Below are 19,432 nucleotides of genomic sequence, written 5' to 3' on the forward strand. Positions count from 1 at the left end.
GTAACAAGCCCCCAAAGGTACCTAGAAATATAAATAAATAAATAAATGAGTTACAGCCCTGTTGTGTAGAAATTATAAAACTTAATGAAGGCCATTTTAAAAGACTAAAACAAGCTAGGCCTGGCAAGTATACACCTGTAATCCCAGCACTCAGGAGGCAGAGACAACAGGATTGGGAGTTCAAGGCCAGCCAGAATAACAGTAAAAACCTATCTCACACCCTTCACCTCACCATCAAATAAAAAGACTGAAATAACAGACTTCATGAACAGAAACTTCTAGTATTGTAAAGATATTAATTAATTATCTCTACATTTATCAATCGGCTCTACAGTTTTTGAAAATTCACAGCACTGTTTTTGTAGATTTTCTTTTTCTTTTTGGCAAGAAAATTGATGAGGTAATCCCAAAATCCATATGAAAGAGTGGCACACTATGAACAGAAGAACAAAAAGACCATAACCCTGCCCTATGACTTATAATAATAGATCTATAGATTAAAACCATGTGTGGGAATAGACAAATGGCCTTGTCCCAGATATTTATGACTTCCTGGTGGGTTGCAGTCTATCATCTATCTCCAGCTTTCAGTGCCTACTTCTGCTGAATTAGTTCAGTTATAAATTGTATCTCTTCCCCCTCTGTGCTGTCCCTGTACCATACACTATGCCAATGCAGATGGAAACTCAGCCTGGTATCCAGGCTAGGACCTCCTCCTCCTTCTCTTTTTCCAGATACCAATACCTGTTGTCCTTCCATGAGTCACACACAGTACAGCAAACATTCTCAACTTCTCATGCTCCATCCTACCATATGGAAGTCATAGGAAGAGTGGGCAGTCTTCCTGGGACCACACTTACCAGATCACCTCAACCTTTCAAGAAACAAGTCAGCTCCAGCAACCTATTTGTCAGATGAAACAGAAGTCACTTCTTTGTCAAAAATACCCACATTATCAAATTGCATTGCCTAAACTAACAGTTCCTCTGTGAGATCCTTGTTCATCCTCCTGGTCTTCATGTCATGTGTGGTTCATGGTGCAAACAATAATCAGCAGCCCCATGTGGTCCACCTCCGTCCTCTAGGACACTCTTAAGACATTCCATCAGGTCCCCATCAGTCACCACCAGAAACCTAAACCTCCCAAATGACTCCATCCCACATACCATTCTCAGCATTCTTTAATTTGGTCCAACCGCTTCCTTTCTTTATCCACCCAAGATCCTTTCGTTAGAATTTGTATTCTTTCATCAGTAAAATCTCCCATGCCACTTACTTTTCCCCAAATGGTCCCTTAACTTTCTTGCCATAAAGAGTAGCTTGGTCATCTCCAGATAACAGTCTTTCCTTGAAGCCCTCTCCAATGTCACATCTCTCAAAGCCTAAGGGCTGGACTGCTGTTCTTGTTCTTTAGGGCCACTCCTATCCTCTCCTTCAAAACCCAAGACCCTTGCCAGGCGCCAGTGGCTAACACTTATAATCTTAGCTACTCAGGAGGCAGAGATCAGGAGGATCACAGTTTGAAGCCAGCCCAGGCAAATAGTACAAGAGATCCTATCTCAAGAAACCCTTCAGAAAAATATGGCTGGTGGTGACCTTCCTGTCACTCACACTCATTTGTTAACAAGTTCAGCCTCTAATCTCTAAGGCTGAATCTCTAATCTTCCTCTCCATCTTGACTTCTGTCACTATTTTTGATACTCATATGGATGACTTTTGCAATACCCAGTTTCAGGACTCCTCTTGATCCCATCATCTCCAATAATGTCACCATGTCCACTGCAGGCATCTTGTGCTGTGCACTCTCTCCAGTTCTCCCTTATTCCAGGACTCACACTCCAGCTTTTCTTTAGTCTCATTGAGACTTTGAGCCATTCCCCCATCACATTTTTACTACTCAACATTCTTACTTTCCTATCCTCTTGCCATGAGTTTCACACTCCATCCTTATAAATGCTCTGTGACTTCCTCCTTTTTTTCCTTTCTTGTAAACCCCAACTCTTAATTAAAGTCTGTCTGTGCTCATGACAAGGTTGCAAGAAAATATTTGCTCACTAGTCTGACTTTCAAAGTGAAACCAACTAGTCTTACATTAAATTCATGATTACAGAGCAGAAGGAGGTGTGGTTCAAGTGGTAGAGCACCTGCCTAACAAGCAAGAAGCCTTGAGTTCAAACCCCAGTATCGCACATACAAAAAAAGTAAATTCAAGATTGCACATCTCAAGAGGCCAGTCAGCCCTGCCTTGACATCCTATCACTCTTCCCTGATATGTTTACTTTCCCACTCTGCAAGGTGACCTTATCACACCTCTTCCCACTTCTAAAACACTTGGCAATCCCTTCTTCCCCTCTCATTCTCAGCACCTTTATCTAATGTTCACAGAGAAAATAAACATTTACCATAGGAACCCTCCCACTGTCGCACCTGCAGCTCTGCCATCCTACCTGCATCTGCACTGGCACTCTTTGCCTTTGTCCCTGTTGACACTCATTGTGAGAAGTGTCTCCACTACTATCAAAGGTCACCCTCAGCCCTTGAGTCTAGGTTCTATTCCACCTGCTTTTCTCCCTTCTTTCCTGCACTGTCATGCTCTCCCTCTTTACTGGGTCTCATCCACCCACATACCAATAAGCTCCACATCCCCCATCTTAAACAAAATCTTCATTTGTCCACAGTTCTCTGTTCTCCTTTACAGCAAAATTTATGGGAAGAATTTATTGTAGATGGTGCTCCTTTTTCACTTCCCCTTTTATCTTCATGCAAGGCAGATGAGACTTGTTTCCACAGTCTCTCAGAAGGGCTCTTCTCAAGGTCACCATGTTGCCAATTAGAACAGCCCACTCTTCATCCTCACTGGGCTTCAACTTCCAGCAGCATTAACACAGTTGGCCACTCTGTCTTCAAAACACTTTCTACTCTTCCAGAACTTTCTTGACACCACCTTAGTTGCTTTTATACTACCTCCATCAGTCACTTGTGCATTTTCTAAGCTGGCTTCTCTGCAGTGTGACCTCTCACCATTGATGAATCTAGACTTAGTTCCTGTCTTTCCTTCTTTATGTCAGTAGCCACAATCACTCCAGGACCCTTAACACAATCTCGTGGTAGCATTCTATTCTCTTTCTTTCTCAAAGCATTTTCATTTGCATACATTAGTTGTCCAGAAGGGATACATTGTGACATTTCTGAAAAGGTTTACATTGTACACTGGTTAGGTTCACACCTACCATCTCTTTCCCTCATCCTGTTCCCCACCCACTACATAAAACAATTTCAAAAAGTTCAGGACACTTTCTTGATTGCTCTGCTCAAATAACTTTCCATAATGACACTTTCTCCAGGGTCAGTTTCAATATGACCACCTCTCTCCTCTGCTAAAACCTATGTCAACTCAGCACTTTGTCTGCAAGACTAATCCACAGCCTCTTAAGTGGGCTCCCTGTTTCTACTGTTGACTCAGCACAGCCTGCCCTTCCTACAACCACAGAAGATTCTCTCAAATATAAATTCCTTCACATCACTTTCCTTACTTACACATGCCAGTAACTTTGCCATTGGAATAAAAGTCAAACTCATAATAGTCTACATAACCTTTCCACCTGAAGATACGATTTGAGACAGCATGTCATAGAGAGTGGCCTGTAACTTAAATTTGGTCTAAAAATATTAGCCAATATAAAGTGTTTGTTTTATTGCTTATTTCATCATTAAATACTTCTAAACTTTGCAGGTGTCTGGTCATGTGATATGCTGGACACCTGTTCATTCCCATTTAGAATATCCCACAGTTACCTGTAAAACAAGACTCAATTCTTAGAAAGACAAAACTTATCTTTAGCTTTCCTCATCCTGGAAAGAGTAGACAATAATCTTTCTAAGCTGAATGCTAGTGTTTCACACATATAATCCTAGGTACTTGGGAGAGTGAGATAAGGAGGACTGCTGGTTCCAGGCCATACTGGGCAAAAAGTTTGCAAAACCCCCATCTTGCAGAAAAAAAGCTGGGCATGGTGGTACATACCTATCATCCCAGCTACAGCAGAAAGCATAAATAGAAGGATCATGATCCAGGCCAGCCTGGGCAAAAAGTGAGACCCTATCTCAGAAAGGGCTGGTAGAATGGTTCAAGTGGTAGAGCACCTGCCTAGCAAGTATTAAGCCCTGAGTTCAAATCCCAGTACTGCCAAAATAATCGTAATAATAATAATACTTCTTCCATATCTTTCCCTACACAGAAAAGAACTGAGAGTTAAAATACACACTTCAAAATATGACAAATCTTACATACATCTTATGGAAACAACACTTACGCATTCAACTGTTTGTAGCACCCCATTCCTCCCCCCGTTTTGATGACAAAACTTCAGGTTAACACTCCTTATATAAAACACAAAAGTCTCTCAACATTCCCAGCCATGGCCAAGGAAAGGTGGGGTAATGGAATAAGTGCTTTCAGTATTTACAACAATGTTTCATCTTATTTTAATAGATTCTCATAAGACTTTAGCAAATTTTTTTTGTTTTTTTAACCACAGCTATTAAAGTAAACCATAGTTTCTCCTCTCTTAGAGTTTGAATTTTAATTTTCTTCTTTAGAGTTTTTTTTAATTGTTGATCAAATAGTATTCTCGAACTAAGAACATTTTCATGCTTACAGGTATATTGTCAGGGAGAAAAAAAATTCCTCTGAACTCTTAGGTTCAATATTTGATGCTATAAGCTAAACTAACAAAAGACAGATTGATAAGAGAAAAGGCACACAATTTTAGTTAATATTTATGTGAACAGAACTCACAGAAAAGAAGTGAGTGAAATTCCAGTAACTAAACTTGAATTTCTAACATGGAAAGGACTTTGGGCCTCAAAGGACAGTATGTTGTGAGGCAGGAACTAGGAAATGAATGAGGATGTAAATAGAAGACATCCCAAGTGATGAAAGTGCTCTTCAGTTCCTGGTACAAAGGGAAACTTACACCCTACTTTTAGGCAGATGAATGAGAGCAGAACCTATATCTGCTGATTCTCAATTGCCCTCAGCTCAATATAATCGTTAAACCAAAATGGCCTATTTTGGAGTGACATATTCTGGTGCCCTTCAATGTAAGTAAAATACTTACTCATTAAGTACAGCTTAGAAGATATTTTTAGGATAAACAAATTCATTAAGAGGATTTATTTTCAGGACATACTATTGCCAGAGGTCAATTCTAGGAGTCAATGAGATGGTTAGATGCAATCCTGTGGTATAATCTATGTACAACCTGGTTTAACCTCATCCTTCCAGTGACTGGGAAAGTGAGATTCAAACTAAGGAGAGAAGAGTTGAGGTGGAGAGGAGAGTGAACTGGAAGATGGAGATGGCTCATATTCTTGCCTCTGAAGGCCTCACACCATAGAATTTAGTGACTAGCTCTGTAATGATTCCTAGCTTTAATTTGCCTTTTCTGTCACCATAGGTGTTTTTGTAGGCTTAACATATTCTGGATTTTGGAATTACAATGAAACCACATGGTATGACATGACAGATATCATCTATTCCCAACTTCAAGAAGGTAACTTCTCTAATTGCCTTCTTTTCTAGCACTTTATTTCTGTATTGATAAAATGTTAAAGCACTTACTTTGTTTTTTTAATCCATGGTTTCATTTGATTTTTTCCTTTAGAACACCCAAAGCTGACACTGATAGACATGGTTTTAACAAATCATTTTTTAGTTATCCTCACCTCTTTGGGTCTTTATGTTAGTGGAGATCTTCGCTATCCATCAACCCAGCTCATAAATGTATGTAAATCTCTATGTGATTAGTAACTAACCTTAAATGTCTTCTGTGACAAACAAACAAATATTTGGAATTTGAGTTATGTGTAGTATATCTTAAAGTTTAAATACTTCTTCCTTTTAAAAAAAATGCTTTTACACATAATGCAACTTTTTCCTTTTCATTGTAGAATTGAATGTATAATTTGGACATGGTGCTAGTTTTATTTCTTATACAATTATAGTAAGTTTTAAGTCTATACAGGTAGAAAAGACATTATCTACTACTTGTTTATCTAATTACTTATAAGTATATATGTTCCTAAAATGCTATAAGGTAATTTATAAAGCTAAATATAGTATTAAAAATAACATTGGACCAGAGGTATGGCTTAAGTGGTAGAGCGTCTGCCTTGCAAGCAGCCCTGAGTTCAAACCCCAGTACCACCAGGAAAAAAAGTAACATAAACTGAAAGTAAGAGTTCTCTGGAGTGATAGATATGCCAATTACCCTGATATGATCATTACATACTGTATACTCTATTAAAATGTCATATTGTTTCCCATATATATGTATAATTACTGTATGTCAAGTGAAAATAAAAACAGAATGGCAACAACAAAAAAACCCATGAACTGAGGCTCCATTCTGCTGGGAAACTCTGTAGAACAACTCAAAATCGTTTCATCAAGAAGCAAGGAAAAGTGGAATTGAGAGTGTTTAGACAGACCTAGTTATAGCAGAAACTACAGAGATTCCTCAGGCAGGAAGAAAATAAAAGAAAAATGTAAGTTGCAATTGAGGGAAGCAGAGCATATGTTTAGATGAAGCTATGAAATTCTTAAACATGTTCATAAATACCTCCCAGAAATTACCACAACAGATGTAAGACCAGTAATAAAGACTTAGGAGCAGTGGGAAGAAAGCTAAGGAGAAGTAAAATAGAGACAATTATATTGATAGTTCTGATGGGTGGTAGTTATTACCTTTATTTGGGTATATGGGTATTCCTAGCCTTCTCTCCTTCCTCGCCATCTCTGTGGAAGTACCATTAGCTGCTTAGACAACCAATAGATCTGGTCTTTCCTGCACTTATCTTGGTAACTGCTAATTCAGAGAGCTGAAGAAGGCAGGATGGCTATGATGGCTCAAATTCAAAGCATGCAGTAGACAAGGGCTAAGTCCTCAGTCCTAATCTCTGACCATACTGGGCTGGGCAGAAAAGACACAGTGGAAAAGGAGAAAAATAATAGGTTAAGGCTGTTCCTCCATGGACCCAAGGTGGTGGCAGACACATGTCTTCCTGCATTCTTCTTCGCCCTTCCTTTTAAATCATTCAAAGAAGGCTGCAGTGTAGCTCAAGTGGTAGAGCACTTGCCTAGCAAGAACAAGGCCATGGGTTCAATTTCCAGTACTAAAAAATCAAATAAATCATTAAAAGATACAGTTTGCTACTGGGGGGGAAGAGAGTGTGGCTCAGTGGTAGGATATATGCTTAGCATATGCAAAGGCCCAGCTCCAAAAGGAAATAAAATAAAATGTAAAATGGTTTTCATCTCAAATCCTTTCTGGAATTTCATTAAGGTATAAATAAATTAGTAAAATAGTGAAACAAACACTAAAGGATAGTGTGTAAATTACATACTAGTGTTTGAGCATCCTAACTTCTGGGATAATTACACCAACGGAAACCTTAAGTTTCCATTGGTATAATTTAAATTGCCGTGCTTTGTTATACCTTCTGATATGCAAGAAAAAAATTAAAAGTTTCTTTTTTTTTCTTCTAGCTTTCAAGGGCAGACTTTTGTGGTTTTGAAAGGGTAAGAAACTTTTCTTTTGGGAGGGTTAGTTAGAAGGTATCTGTTCACTTGGTAGCTGGTAGATTGATGAGCTGCAATGCAATAATTCCCAATATAGTTTATTCCTGTTACTGTAATTTTCCTTACAGTTTGAACTTAAAAAAAATATCATTTCCAGCAGCCACCAGGCAATTCTGTTTCAAGGAAGAAATACCTCTCCTCTTTCAGAGGCCACTCTGGTCCCTTCCTGTGAGCTCTGCTCAGGTTTCCTTCTGCACAAGGGCACCTGAATGAAGACAGTGGGGCTGGAATGTGCCCACCATTCTACCTCCCAGCCCCCAATCCTGAGTCAGTCTGTGCCCACCCAGAGAAAGGGACACTTTTTCTGCTTTGCACAAAAATGCTACACACTCTAGCCATAGCTCTGCTTCTGGCCTTTTGGGAGATTTTTTTTTTTCTATCAGTTATCTCCTTTCTCTGTTACAAAATCAAGCATGGTGGTCCAACTAAGCCATTCCCATCAATACATAAGCATGCGTTGATTTGGAAAGTATAAACAAAATCATGAAATTCCTAGCCTTTGACACATCCCCTTTCCATTCTGTCCCATGTGTACACATGTGTGTGCATTTACACCTCTACTCACTTTGGCTGCAAAGGAGCACTTATTTCCCAGGAAACAAACAGAACTGGAAGGAAAAGTAAAACGGAGAACTGAGAAAGCCAGACAGGCAAAACTGACTGACATTCGAAAGAACAGAAAGAAATACAGTTGAGCCTCCAATTGGTAGATTCACATCCATGTACTCAACCGTGAATCAAAAATATTAGGGGGATAATTGCATCTGAACCGAACATCTGTAGGTGTTTTTCTTGCCATTGTTTCCCAAACCATACAGTGTAGCAACTATTTATCCTGCCTCAAGCATTCTGTTGTAGCAACAGAAAAGGGACAGAGACAGTTAGTACAGGCCTTGGCAGCCAGGGCAGCAGAGAATAGGAGCTACCAGAGGTTCTTCCCAGCCTTGGGAGTGGGACTCAGAGGGAGGCTGAAGAGAAGCCTACCAGGAGGACGAGAAGGCAGGTTGAGGGACACCTGGAAGCCAGGCAGCCTCTTCTGGTCCTGAGGAGATGGAATGACAAGCCCCGAGGAGCAGAGAGCACTTTGTCTTCTCCATTCCAGCATTGCTGCAGTTTGAGCTACTCTAAAAATCATGCCTGAGCCTTCCCTTCAAAGCATGTCTAAGGTCACCTGGCATCCTTAGAGAATGAGCTCCCTAGAGTCAGGACACACACGACCTTGTCGGTGGAGAGACAGCAACTGAGTGAGCAAGAAAATGAGTTAGCAAAATTGTCTGCTGGACCTGCAGCAAGCACCTACTGAGGTTAGTCATTGGCACTGGGACATTAACAAGAAAAAGAAACAGTCACCATCCATAAGTAGTCTCAAGCGCAGCATAAAAATACTTTCTAGAACTAAATTCAGAAAGCACAATTAAAAATGAAACAAATTGAGAGACAGCATAGTCACTGTTTAGATGCAGATTGCTGCCATGAAAGATCACGGTGAAGAAATTTCTCAGGGCATGGGGCATGGCTCAAGTGGTAGAGTGCCTGCCTTGCAAGCATGAGGCCCTGAGTTCAAACCCAAGTACTGCCCAAAAAAAGGAAGAAATAAACTTCTCAAAACATTTAGGAAAAATAGAAAGCACAAGGGCAATAATTAGACTTTGAAAAGAGGTTCAGAAGGCTTACAAGGTGAGCAACAGAATTTTCAGTAGAATAAAAAGAACAGCTGGAAGAGAGGAATCAATAAAATAAAATAGAAGAAAATTACTCTGAGAGTAAGAATAATCTGAAGCTATATGTTGAGAAGACCCACTAAATTCCTGTGAGATTGAAAAGCAATGCATCTATAGGCATGTCCTAGAAAGATTCCTGAATTTGAGGATTAGGGAGAAATCAAAAGAAACAAGTTTCTTATGATGGTTATCTTGGTTGTCAATGTGACTGGATTGAAAGCTGCCTAGAAAAGTGCTAGTGCACACTTCTGAGGTTGCCTGCGAGGGTGTTTCCAGGGACACTTGGTGTGTAGGTCAGTGAACTGAGTGGGGAAAACCTGCTCCGAAGGTGAATGTCACCAGCTAGTGGGTTGGGGACCCAGGTGAAACAGAAACATGGAAGAGGGAAGTTTGCACACACCCAATGGAGCTCTTCTTGAGTGGGTGCGTTTTTATTGTTGCCATTGTCTATTGACATTAGACTGCAGATTCTCCAGTCTTTGTATGGAGACTTGGACCAGTGACTCTCCAGGGGCATCCAGGCTTTCAGCCTAGGGCTAGGCCTGCACCTCTGGCCTTCTTGCTCAGAGGCTTCCAGTTCTTGGACTGAGCAGCTCTTAGTTTCCCCAGCTCTGCAGACTTCAGGCAGCCATTATGGGACCATTCAGTCTCTGGTGGTGTGAGCAGACCTTATAAATCCCCTTTTCTAATTGTATATAGATTCTGTCAGTTCTGTGCCTCTGGGGAACCCTGTCTCATATGTTTCTGTCTCTTTCCAAACAGAAAGAGCAAAAGCAAAACTTAGCCCACTGGTATTAGATTCCCCTTGTGCAAGAGTTGAAACTTGAAGACTGTGATATCACCATTTACAACTTATTAAGATAAAAGACCCAAAATCCAGAATTCCTATTTCCAGCCAAGAGATTATTCATCTTTCATATTAAGAAATAATTTACAGAGTGTGTGACCCTGTTGCAGACTGCTCAAACAGGGAGACAGGACACCCAGACTTTTCAGGAAGCAACTTTATTTAGCGTGCCAGCAGTGGCTCAGTGGAGTCACATCCAAAGGCTGAGCCCCGAGAACAAAGGGGCCTTGCCTTATATATCATTCTAGGCAGGTTACAGAAGCAAGAAGCAAAGTTTAATCCATATATGGTCATACACAATTCTGTTGCTACTTCACCCTCAGTGCTATGTGACCCCTTTCATGTTCAGCTTCTTTAAGTTTCCTGCCATGCTGCCCCCCTCCTCCCTACTACATTATTCCCCCTTTGATGCTTGGACCCACCTAGGGTCAGAGAGCATCATCCTGATTTGGGGGTTTATATTTCTACAGCATCATTATATGGGCAGCTGTTTTTCTTTCTATAGTGGCCTCCATAATGGTCCTGCTAGACCACAATACAAAGGGAACCAGGCAAGGTAACACCAAAAATGCTCCCACGATCCATTACCCCTATCAGGGTTTTGAATCCGCCCAAGGCAGAGGACCACCCACTGAACAGACTCTTTGTGTCCCATCCTTTCCACACTTGTATGGGTACATGTGCCATCTTTCTAATATTAGTGACAATTTCCATCACTGCTGGAGGCAACAGTCAGTGTGGAGGCAGCAGACTGATCAGTTGAACTTGCCACATACTCCCCCCTCCTCAGCTAAAAGATAATCCAAAACCAGGCGGTTTTGATATATAGTGGCTTGCATTTGGGTCTGTTGCTTGGCCAGTAGCTCTAGGGCAGAGGCAGTCTGGTTGGTAATAATTTCTACAGCTACCTGTAACCTAATGATTCTGTTGAGCATATAGATGGGGGTCCGTAGGGAGTTTGGTATAAGCTCACTTCCCACATATCAAAAATAACCCATCTGGTCCCCTCCACCACCCCAGGCCAGTATTTGTGAGGTTATTCCAATATTTGCCAATCTCAGGGATGCCTCAGAATGGGTACACCTATCTGGTAGTAGCACAATTTAAGAGGCTGTCATTGGTTGGAGAATCATTACAGTGGGAACTGTTTTCTGATGGGGGCAATGTCCAATACCATTTAGGCTCATCAGGCCACCAGGTTAGATTAGTCCCATTCCAAGAGAGCACCCTCTTACAAGGGGTCTGCCCCACCCACTTTTCATATTCTGACTCAATTCTTTTGACACATTCTTCCCCAATTACCTCTGGTGTGAGAATCCAGGTCTGAGGTTGGTTACTCTCTTGTCCTGTTATAGATTGATTCCACAATAAAAGTTGGTAAGCATTTAAATCAGTCCCTTTCCAAGGCATTCCTCACTCATGAGGGTGCCTCCTCACACCCAGCAGTTTGAGACATTTGGTTCTTTGGCAATCCTTTCCACCAGGTCTACAAAGTGATTTTTTTCCTATTGTCGGGAAGTCTGATCCTCTGCCTAATTTGCTTTGATTTTATTATACCGTGACCCAGTGCCTTGATTGGCAGCCACCTGGTCTGAGTAGAGTACCTCTGACCCTCAATGTGCTGTCTCTCTAACAAGTTGTTCCCGAGCTAGGTCCTGGACTCCCCCCACCATGGGAAATTCCTCAATGCCCTAAATAAGTCCAGCAGACCCATTCTCCCCACTTTCCATTACGAATGTAGCCTGCATTGTTCCCCTTACTTTGGGACTTCCAGCATCACTTACCTTCCAGTATCACTTACCTTGCACACCTGAGGAGTATACGAGCTGATGTAACATCTGACCTGTTGGTGGGGGTGTATGATACAAAGTATGGCTGTGCGGAAATCCCACCAAAGGCTCTCTTATAACATTCAGTGCATGGGGAAACCTTGCAAGGGCCAACCCATGCGTGTAGAGGAGAGCAGGGGTGCGTCCCATGTTCGAGCTTCTGCCGTGCATAGACTAGTCAGCTTCCAGAGTGACTAGAGCAGGGCTGTCATCCTGTTTTTTGTGGTCCCCTGCTGCTTCCCAGGAAGCAGGGTCCTGCCAAGGCAGGGTGCAGGTGTTCCAGAGAGTGATCTTGCATGGTGAAGCTGGGTCAGGAACACACTCCTGCTCAGGAGAGGCTGGCTTTACTTGGCTGTGATGGATCCAGGGAGCAATTTTTGCTACTTTAACTGCGGGGATAGACAAAAAAACAACAAAGGAGCCTCTCCAGTGAGGCTTTAACAGATGAACAGTCCATTCCTTCACCCAAACAACAGCTCCTGGTTTGTAAGGGTATATGGGAGTTGTCAGGCTAACAGGAAGTCTCTCCAGGACCCAGTCATTTATTTTCAAGAGAGTCAAACCAAGGGTCTGCATCTGTTGCCTCAAGATTTTCTTGAGATTTCTTTGTGATCCCCTTGTATACCCTTGATTGTGGGGGTGGGTATCTGTAAAGGACCTCAAAGGGTGAAAGCCCTGTCCACTTTGTGGGACTAGACCTGATCCTTAGTAGTGCTATGGGTAGTAACTGGTCCCACTGTAGATAGGTCTCCTGACATAGTTTTCCCAACTGCAGTTTGAGGGTTCTATTCATTTGTTCCACTTTTCCTGAATTTGGGGCCGGTAGGCTGTATGCAACTTCCAGGTGATTTCTAAGCCCTTAGCTACCAACTGCGCCACCTTGTCCACAAAGGCTGGCCCTTTATCTGACCCAACAGACATGGGTACCCCAAACCGAAGGATGATCTCCTTTAGCAAGCACCTGGCCACCTCCTGGGCATTTTCAGTCCATGTGGGGAAGGCTTCCACCCATCCTAAGAAGGTACAGACTAACACCAATAGTTATTTGCATCCTCAAGCTTATGACATTTCAGTGAAGACCACGATCAACTTTTCAAGAGATATTCCGCCACTCTGTACACCTGGGGTGGCACTCTTGGCCCCTCCCCAGTGATTGTTTTTGGCACACAGGCCGGGGTGGTCTCAAGGGTCATTTGCCCTAAATGGGTTCCTTCATGGATCTGCTTGACAAACATGGGAGCCAGTGACTCAGGGATGGCGATGTGACCATCAACATCTGGTAGAAAACTTCCCTTTTCAGTCTTGAACCAGGCCCGTTCTTTTTTTTTTTTTCATTTAAATTTATTTTTTTTCTTTTATTATTTATATGTGCATACAAGGCTTGGGTCATTTCTCCCCCCTGCCCCCACCCCCTCCCTTACCACCCACTCCACCCCCTCCCTCTCCCCCCCACCCCCTCAATACCCAGCAGAAACTATTTTGCCCTTATTTCTAATTTTGTTGTAGAGAAAGTATAAGCAATAATAGGAAGGGACAAGGGTTTTTGCTGGTTGAGATAAGGATAGCTATACAGGGTGTTGACTCACATTAATTTCCTGTGCATGTGTGTTACCTTCTAGGTTAATTCTTTTTGATCTAACCTTTTCTCTAGTTCCTGGTCCCCTTTTCCTATTGGCCTCAGTTGCTCACAGTTGAGATGTGAACTGTGGGACCCATTTAGCTAAAGGATGCGGGAACAAGGCAGCTGTCAAGGCACTTCAGGCCAGTCCCCTCATGAGGGCTGCCTATTTGGCCTCTCTGACAGCTCTCTGGTTTCCTTGAGCAATTATTGTATCTTCCTTTTGGTGCCCTCAGCGGTGTATAACTGCCAATGGTTTAGGGGCCCATCCAGCATTTAGCTGATTGGTTAGGTCCAGCTGGCTTAAGAAAACTTCATCCATAACCCCTAAGTGATTATGTTCTGGGAGGCCTGAGTCAGTTGGCAATAGGGTGGCTGGGTTCAGAGTCTCAACAACCTCCGGCCAGATGTGTGGGTTTTCACGTAACATACTCGGTATTTGACCATCCAACAGTTGTTCAGCCAATAATTTCCCTTATGTTTCGTAAGAGTCAGGATGGAGTGGGGAATCCAGACAGTGAGTCCTTGCCCTAGGGTAAGCTTCTCTGTTCTGCCACTAGGACAGCGGTGGCTGCTAGGGGACACAAGCAAGGCGGCCAGCCTGGGGAAACAGCATCGAGTTGTTTTGACAAGCAAGCACTAGACGATGACAGGAGCTTAGTAGCTGGGTCAGGACCCTGACTGCTGTCCCCTTTTGCTCATGGACATGCAATAAAAAGGGCCTTATTACATATGGACAGACCTAGAGCAGGGCGTTTGTGAGTGCCCTTTTGATTTCTCTAAAGGCTTTCCCTTGTTCCCGTTCTCCCCACTTTGTGGCTTCATAGAGGGGCTTAGCCAAGAGAGAATAGTTAAGGATCCAGATTCAGCAGAAACCCATGACTCCCAAAAACTATCTGATTTGCTGGCGGGTCTTGAGGGCTGGCATAGAACAGACAGCTTGTTTCCTCTCGGGGATGAGCCTGTATTGCCCTTGTGACAGGTGAAAGCCAAGGTATTTGACTGTATTTGAAGAACCTGGGGCTTCTTCTGAGAAACTTTGTATCCTGTTTCCCATAAAAGAGAGAGCAGGAGATGAGTCCTTTCTATACAGTCTGCCTGAGTTGGTCCAGCCACAAGAAAGTCATCAATGTATTGGAGGAGTGTGCAGCTGTGCTGGTCAGCTGAGAAAGCTTTGAGGTTGGATGCCAAGGCTGTTCCAAAGATAGTGGGGGAGGTTTTGAAACCTTGCAGCAACTAAATCCAGATTAATTTCCCCTTTTCTCTAGTACTAGGATTGTCCAACTGGAAGGTAAAAATAGGCTGGCTCTGTGGGGCTAGGTGGATGCAGAAAAATGCATCCTTAAGATCTAGGCAGGTTAAAAACTTTGGCTCAGCTGGGACAAGACCTAAAGGCATGTAAGGTTCGAGACCATGGGGTACAGAGTGACAACCCATGAATTTACCTCCTGGAGGTCCTGAACTGGCCTGAAATCCTCAGTCTCCCATTTCTGAACGGGTAATAAGAGGGTGTTCCAGGATGACTGGCAAAGTCAGAGGATCCCACATTTTAGGAAACTTCAAGGTATTTTTTAATTCTCACCTGGACCTTACAGAAAATGAAGTACTGCTTTTGGCTGACAGGAATGGCCCCTGGCTTTAGTTCCACCACTACTGGGGGCACATTTTGAGCCACTCCTAGGGTGTTATCTTCAGCCCATATACCTGGAATCTTGAAGGGAAGCTCAGAAATCTCAGGAGACCTTCCCTCAGGGATATAGACCATTCCTCTTCTTGTGTGCCTGTGAGAATTAGAGTCTTTGTCTCAGGTCCTCTCAGTTTTAAGGCTGCCATGCTGTCAGAATCAAAGGTTATCTGTGCCCTTAGTTTGCATAATAAGCCCCCGCCTATCAGGGCCACAAGGCACTCAGGGAGATAGAGGAATTCGTGCCTTACTCCATGGCTCCCAAAGTTGCATTGTCTAGATACTAAGAAGGGGTGGTGGGCCCGGTTCCCTGCAGCTCTGATAGTAGTTGCATGCTTTTGTGAAAGCGGGCCCACTGGTTGGGTCACAACTGAATGTTCTGTGCCTGTGTCAACCATGAGGTCAACAAGATGGCCTGCTATCTTCATTTGGACCATAGGCTCCTGGGGGCCCAGTAGAATGGTGCCCAGTCTGTCCTATTCCTCTTCAAAGCCTTCTGGGGCTGCCAGTCCAAGAATATTTTCCTCCCAGGGGCCAGCTTCCCAGCAGGGAAGCCAATGTTTTCTCTCAACAACTTGGCCTCAGCCTCTGGTCTGGGAGGCCTTCTGGAGTCCCTGGCCCATTGGGGACATTCATCCTTCCAGTACCCATCCTGGTGACAGTAGGCACATTGATCTTGCCCTAGTTCCTCCCTAGGGCAGGGGCGTCCCAGGGGCACTGGTCACTGACCATGATGATTGCCCTGCCTCTATTTGGACCAACAGGCCTAATTGTTCAACAAAGGCTGCAGCAAAGGAGTCCACTTTCTTTTTCATCTTCCTCTTGGCCTCCCATTTTGCCTCCTAATCTCAATTGACGAAAACCTTTGTAACCACCTCCAGAAGCTGGTTGGCGTTCATGCCAGTGAATCCCTCCAGTTTCTGCAATTTTCACCTTATATCCCCCTGGACCTGACCAACAAAAGCAGCATTAATAATCTGCTGGTTTTCAGGAATTTATGGGTCAAAAGGGGTGAACAACTGGAAGGCCTCACACAAATGCTTATAAAACTGGCTGGGACTCTTGTCTGGTCCTTGAAGGACTTCTGATGTTTTGCTCTTGTTCGTGGCCTTTTTCCCTCCTCCTTCATGTCTCCCAATAGTGCCTTCTGATATTGTTCAAGCCACTGGTAGTCTTGGTTATCATTAGGGTCCCAGTGGGGGCCCTCCTCGGGGAACTGAGCCTAAGCGTAGGCTTGGGAATTTAAAGTGCCTGCAGGGGCATGGTCTTCCAACCACTTTAAAGCCAACAATGTTATATGGCATCACTCTTCAGTGATGAAGATGATGTTGGTAGTCTCTCCAGGTGGATTTATGAGTTTGGGTGATGAACTGCATTAAATCAGTCAGAGCCTGAGGTTTCTCCATGAAGTAAGGTGTATAATGTTTCCAGTTGAGGAGGTCTGTGGTGGTAAAGGGCTGGTACATGAATGTCTCCCTCCTCCTTGTATTTGACCATCCTGGTCATAATACACTGGGCCTTGGACCTCCCTCAGGGCATCTGCATGGTGGTGGGAGTCTGAGGAGGGGAGGGGTCCTTGTGGACACTGGTGGGATGTCCCTGATTGAATGGGGGATGTAGGGTGATAACTGGTGGACTCAGAGTGGGCATGAGGTCCATAGGACTCAGGGAGGTCAGGAGAGTTCATGTTCAAGAGGCTTCTGGGCCAGATTTTACAGGTGCGACTGTTCCTTGAGCTTCCCCCGATGTTAAAGGTGAGGGTGTGGAACTGGGTGCCAGTGGCAAAGGTGGATAAAGTGGCACATAGGGCAATAGCATTTCCTCAGGCTCCTTGGCCAGTACAGGCTCCTTTGACTTCTCCCTATACTTGGAAGTTGCAGCCACCCTAGCTACCATGATCCTACAGGTTTCTTCCAGACAGGGCCTCAGCCCTGTGAGCAGGCTGAGAACTGCACCCCACCAGCAATCAATGTAGGGAAACTGGTCTGGGTACCCAGGCTTTCCTACAATTATGCTGTAAATTTCATTGACTATAGTATTGTCTAGTGATCCTTCTGGGAGCCAGCCGCTCTACACCAAAAGTGGGCCAGTCTAATTCACAAAGGGCCCTAAGCTTATTAGGAATTAACTTGACTCCATTAAACCCTTTTTAAAGTTTTGAGGTATACATTCCACCCATTTCCTTCCATTACCAAACATCAGTACAGAAACAAAGGGGTAGGGGTTTTGGAGGAGAGGTAAGTGATCCTCTCCTCTGACACACAGGGCAGAACAATACGTGACCTTTATCAGTGACCTGGACACAGTCACCCAGTCAGGAACTGCACCTACACAGGGCCCTCATTTGCTTTGTCCCTCTCTGGCCACTCTCCTCATGGGGACTTAGGTGTCTCTTAGCCATAGTGAATCTGTATAATCCCCAGACCAGAGACCCTGTTAGGACTCACTCTAGACTATGTGAGTTCACCATGGACCCACAAATCAGGACTCAACTTTCACTTTGTAGCCAAGCTATGTCTCACTTATGCACATTCACACTTCTGCCCCACTCCCTGAACCTGAGAGATATGGTTTCACCCCAAATAGGGTTACTCAGGTGTCTCTAGGAGGTGATCAGGCTCCCTCTGCCTCCTCAAGGCAGTTCTATTATTCAAACCTGGTTTCCTACTAGTCTGATGGGCATGGTTCCCAATTAGTTCCTGAGCCTTCTCCAGGTTTCTTTGTGCAACCAAGACTCAGTCTCCAGTGTGCCAGGAGAGGCAGTTCTCTCCATTAGATCAACAGGTCTGCTGGTGCCTGGCAGGATGCTCTCCCTACAAGCTGGGTGTGCCGAGTCCTGGCAACAAGGAGGTGAAAACACCATCTCCAAATCCTGGGCAAGAGTCCCTAGAAATGTTGCAGGCAGCTCAAACAGGGAGACAGGACACCAAGGATTTTTCAGGAAGCAATTTTATTTAGTGAGCTGATAGCAGCTCAGCAGATTTCAATAAAGTGGAAGAGAAAGAGGAGAGGAGACTGATGAGCAGTGGTTGTCCATTTCATGCATAGATGCTTTCTGTCTATCTGTGTAAATCAAAATGGAATAATAGATACAGATTCTTGAAATAGAGATTTCTTAGCAACTCAGGCTTCTATAACAAAAAATATCATAGATGGGTCACTTACAAAGAACAGAAATTTATTTCTCACAGTTCTGGAGGCTAGAAAGTCCAAGATCAAGGTACTGGCTGATTAAGTGTCTGGCAAGGGCCATTTTCTGGTGAATAAATAGCTGTCTTCTCAAGGTGGACTCACATGGTGGAGAGGACAAAGGGTATCTCTCTAGGTTCCCTTTTATAAGGGCACTAATCCTATTTATCCACCCTCAAACCAGACAAGGGCCCCAATATCATCTATATAATCAATTCCTAAAGATCCTACCTCCAAGTTTCATCATACTGGAGATTATGTGTCAAAATATAAATGGGGGCTTCATAAACATTCATCTTAGAGAAAGGACATGTTGCAAAGAAAATGAGAACTTTCAATGTCTAAAAGTTACTGTTTTCCAATAGGATTACCTGTTTTAACATGGTTAAAACCAAAAAAGTCATATAAAGCTAGACACTGAGAAATCTCACCCCTCTCTGTATGCACTACCCTGCTTTTCCTGGCCCTTATAAGTAACCATTTTCAGTGTTTTTAATGTAAATTCAAATAATTAAGAGTATGTATTCTTTTCCTAACTTTCTTAAACTATATAATAAGTATACTATATGCATACCTTACTTTCTTCACTTATCAATATATCATATACCATATATTGGTATATGGAAAGTCTCTTTCTTGTTTTTTTTTGTCCTGTTTTTTAAATCACTGTAAGAATTCCATTGCACAGATTTACAGAGTTTATTTAACCATCCATCCTATTGATGGATGTTTGGGAAGTTTCCCAATTCTTGGCTGCTACAAACAATGCTTCCATTAATAGTTTTGCATGTAGCAATGTGCATTCCTAGAATTTGGATTGGCAAATCAAAGAGTAAATGCTTATGAAATAGTAAAATATAATCACAGATTGCCTCTATAGAGGTTTTTATCATTTGCAAAGA

The 19,432-nt window shown here is 43.2% G+C and overlaps 1 protein-coding gene across 1 annotated transcript in view; it reads left to right on the forward strand.

Annotated features, from left to right (window-relative positions):
- The window catches only part of Catsperb (cation channel sperm associated auxiliary subunit beta), a 134,280-nt gene that overhangs the window by 24,835 nt on the left and 90,013 nt on the right, over positions 1-19,432 (forward strand). Inside the window, exons 7-9 of the mRNA XM_074066957.1 lie at positions 5,460-5,555; positions 5,667-5,785; positions 7,550-7,582. Of these exons, the coding sequence (XP_073923058.1) occupies positions 5,460-5,555; positions 5,667-5,785; positions 7,550-7,582 (248 nt within the window). The remainder of the gene's footprint in view (positions 1-5,459; positions 5,556-5,666; positions 5,786-7,549; positions 7,583-19,432) is intronic.

This window comes from Castor canadensis, chromosome 3 (genome assembly GCF_047511655.1).
Source record: "Castor canadensis chromosome 3, mCasCan1.hap1v2, whole genome shotgun sequence".
Classification (NCBI taxonomy): Eukaryota; Metazoa; Chordata; class Mammalia; order Rodentia; family Castoridae; genus Castor; species Castor canadensis.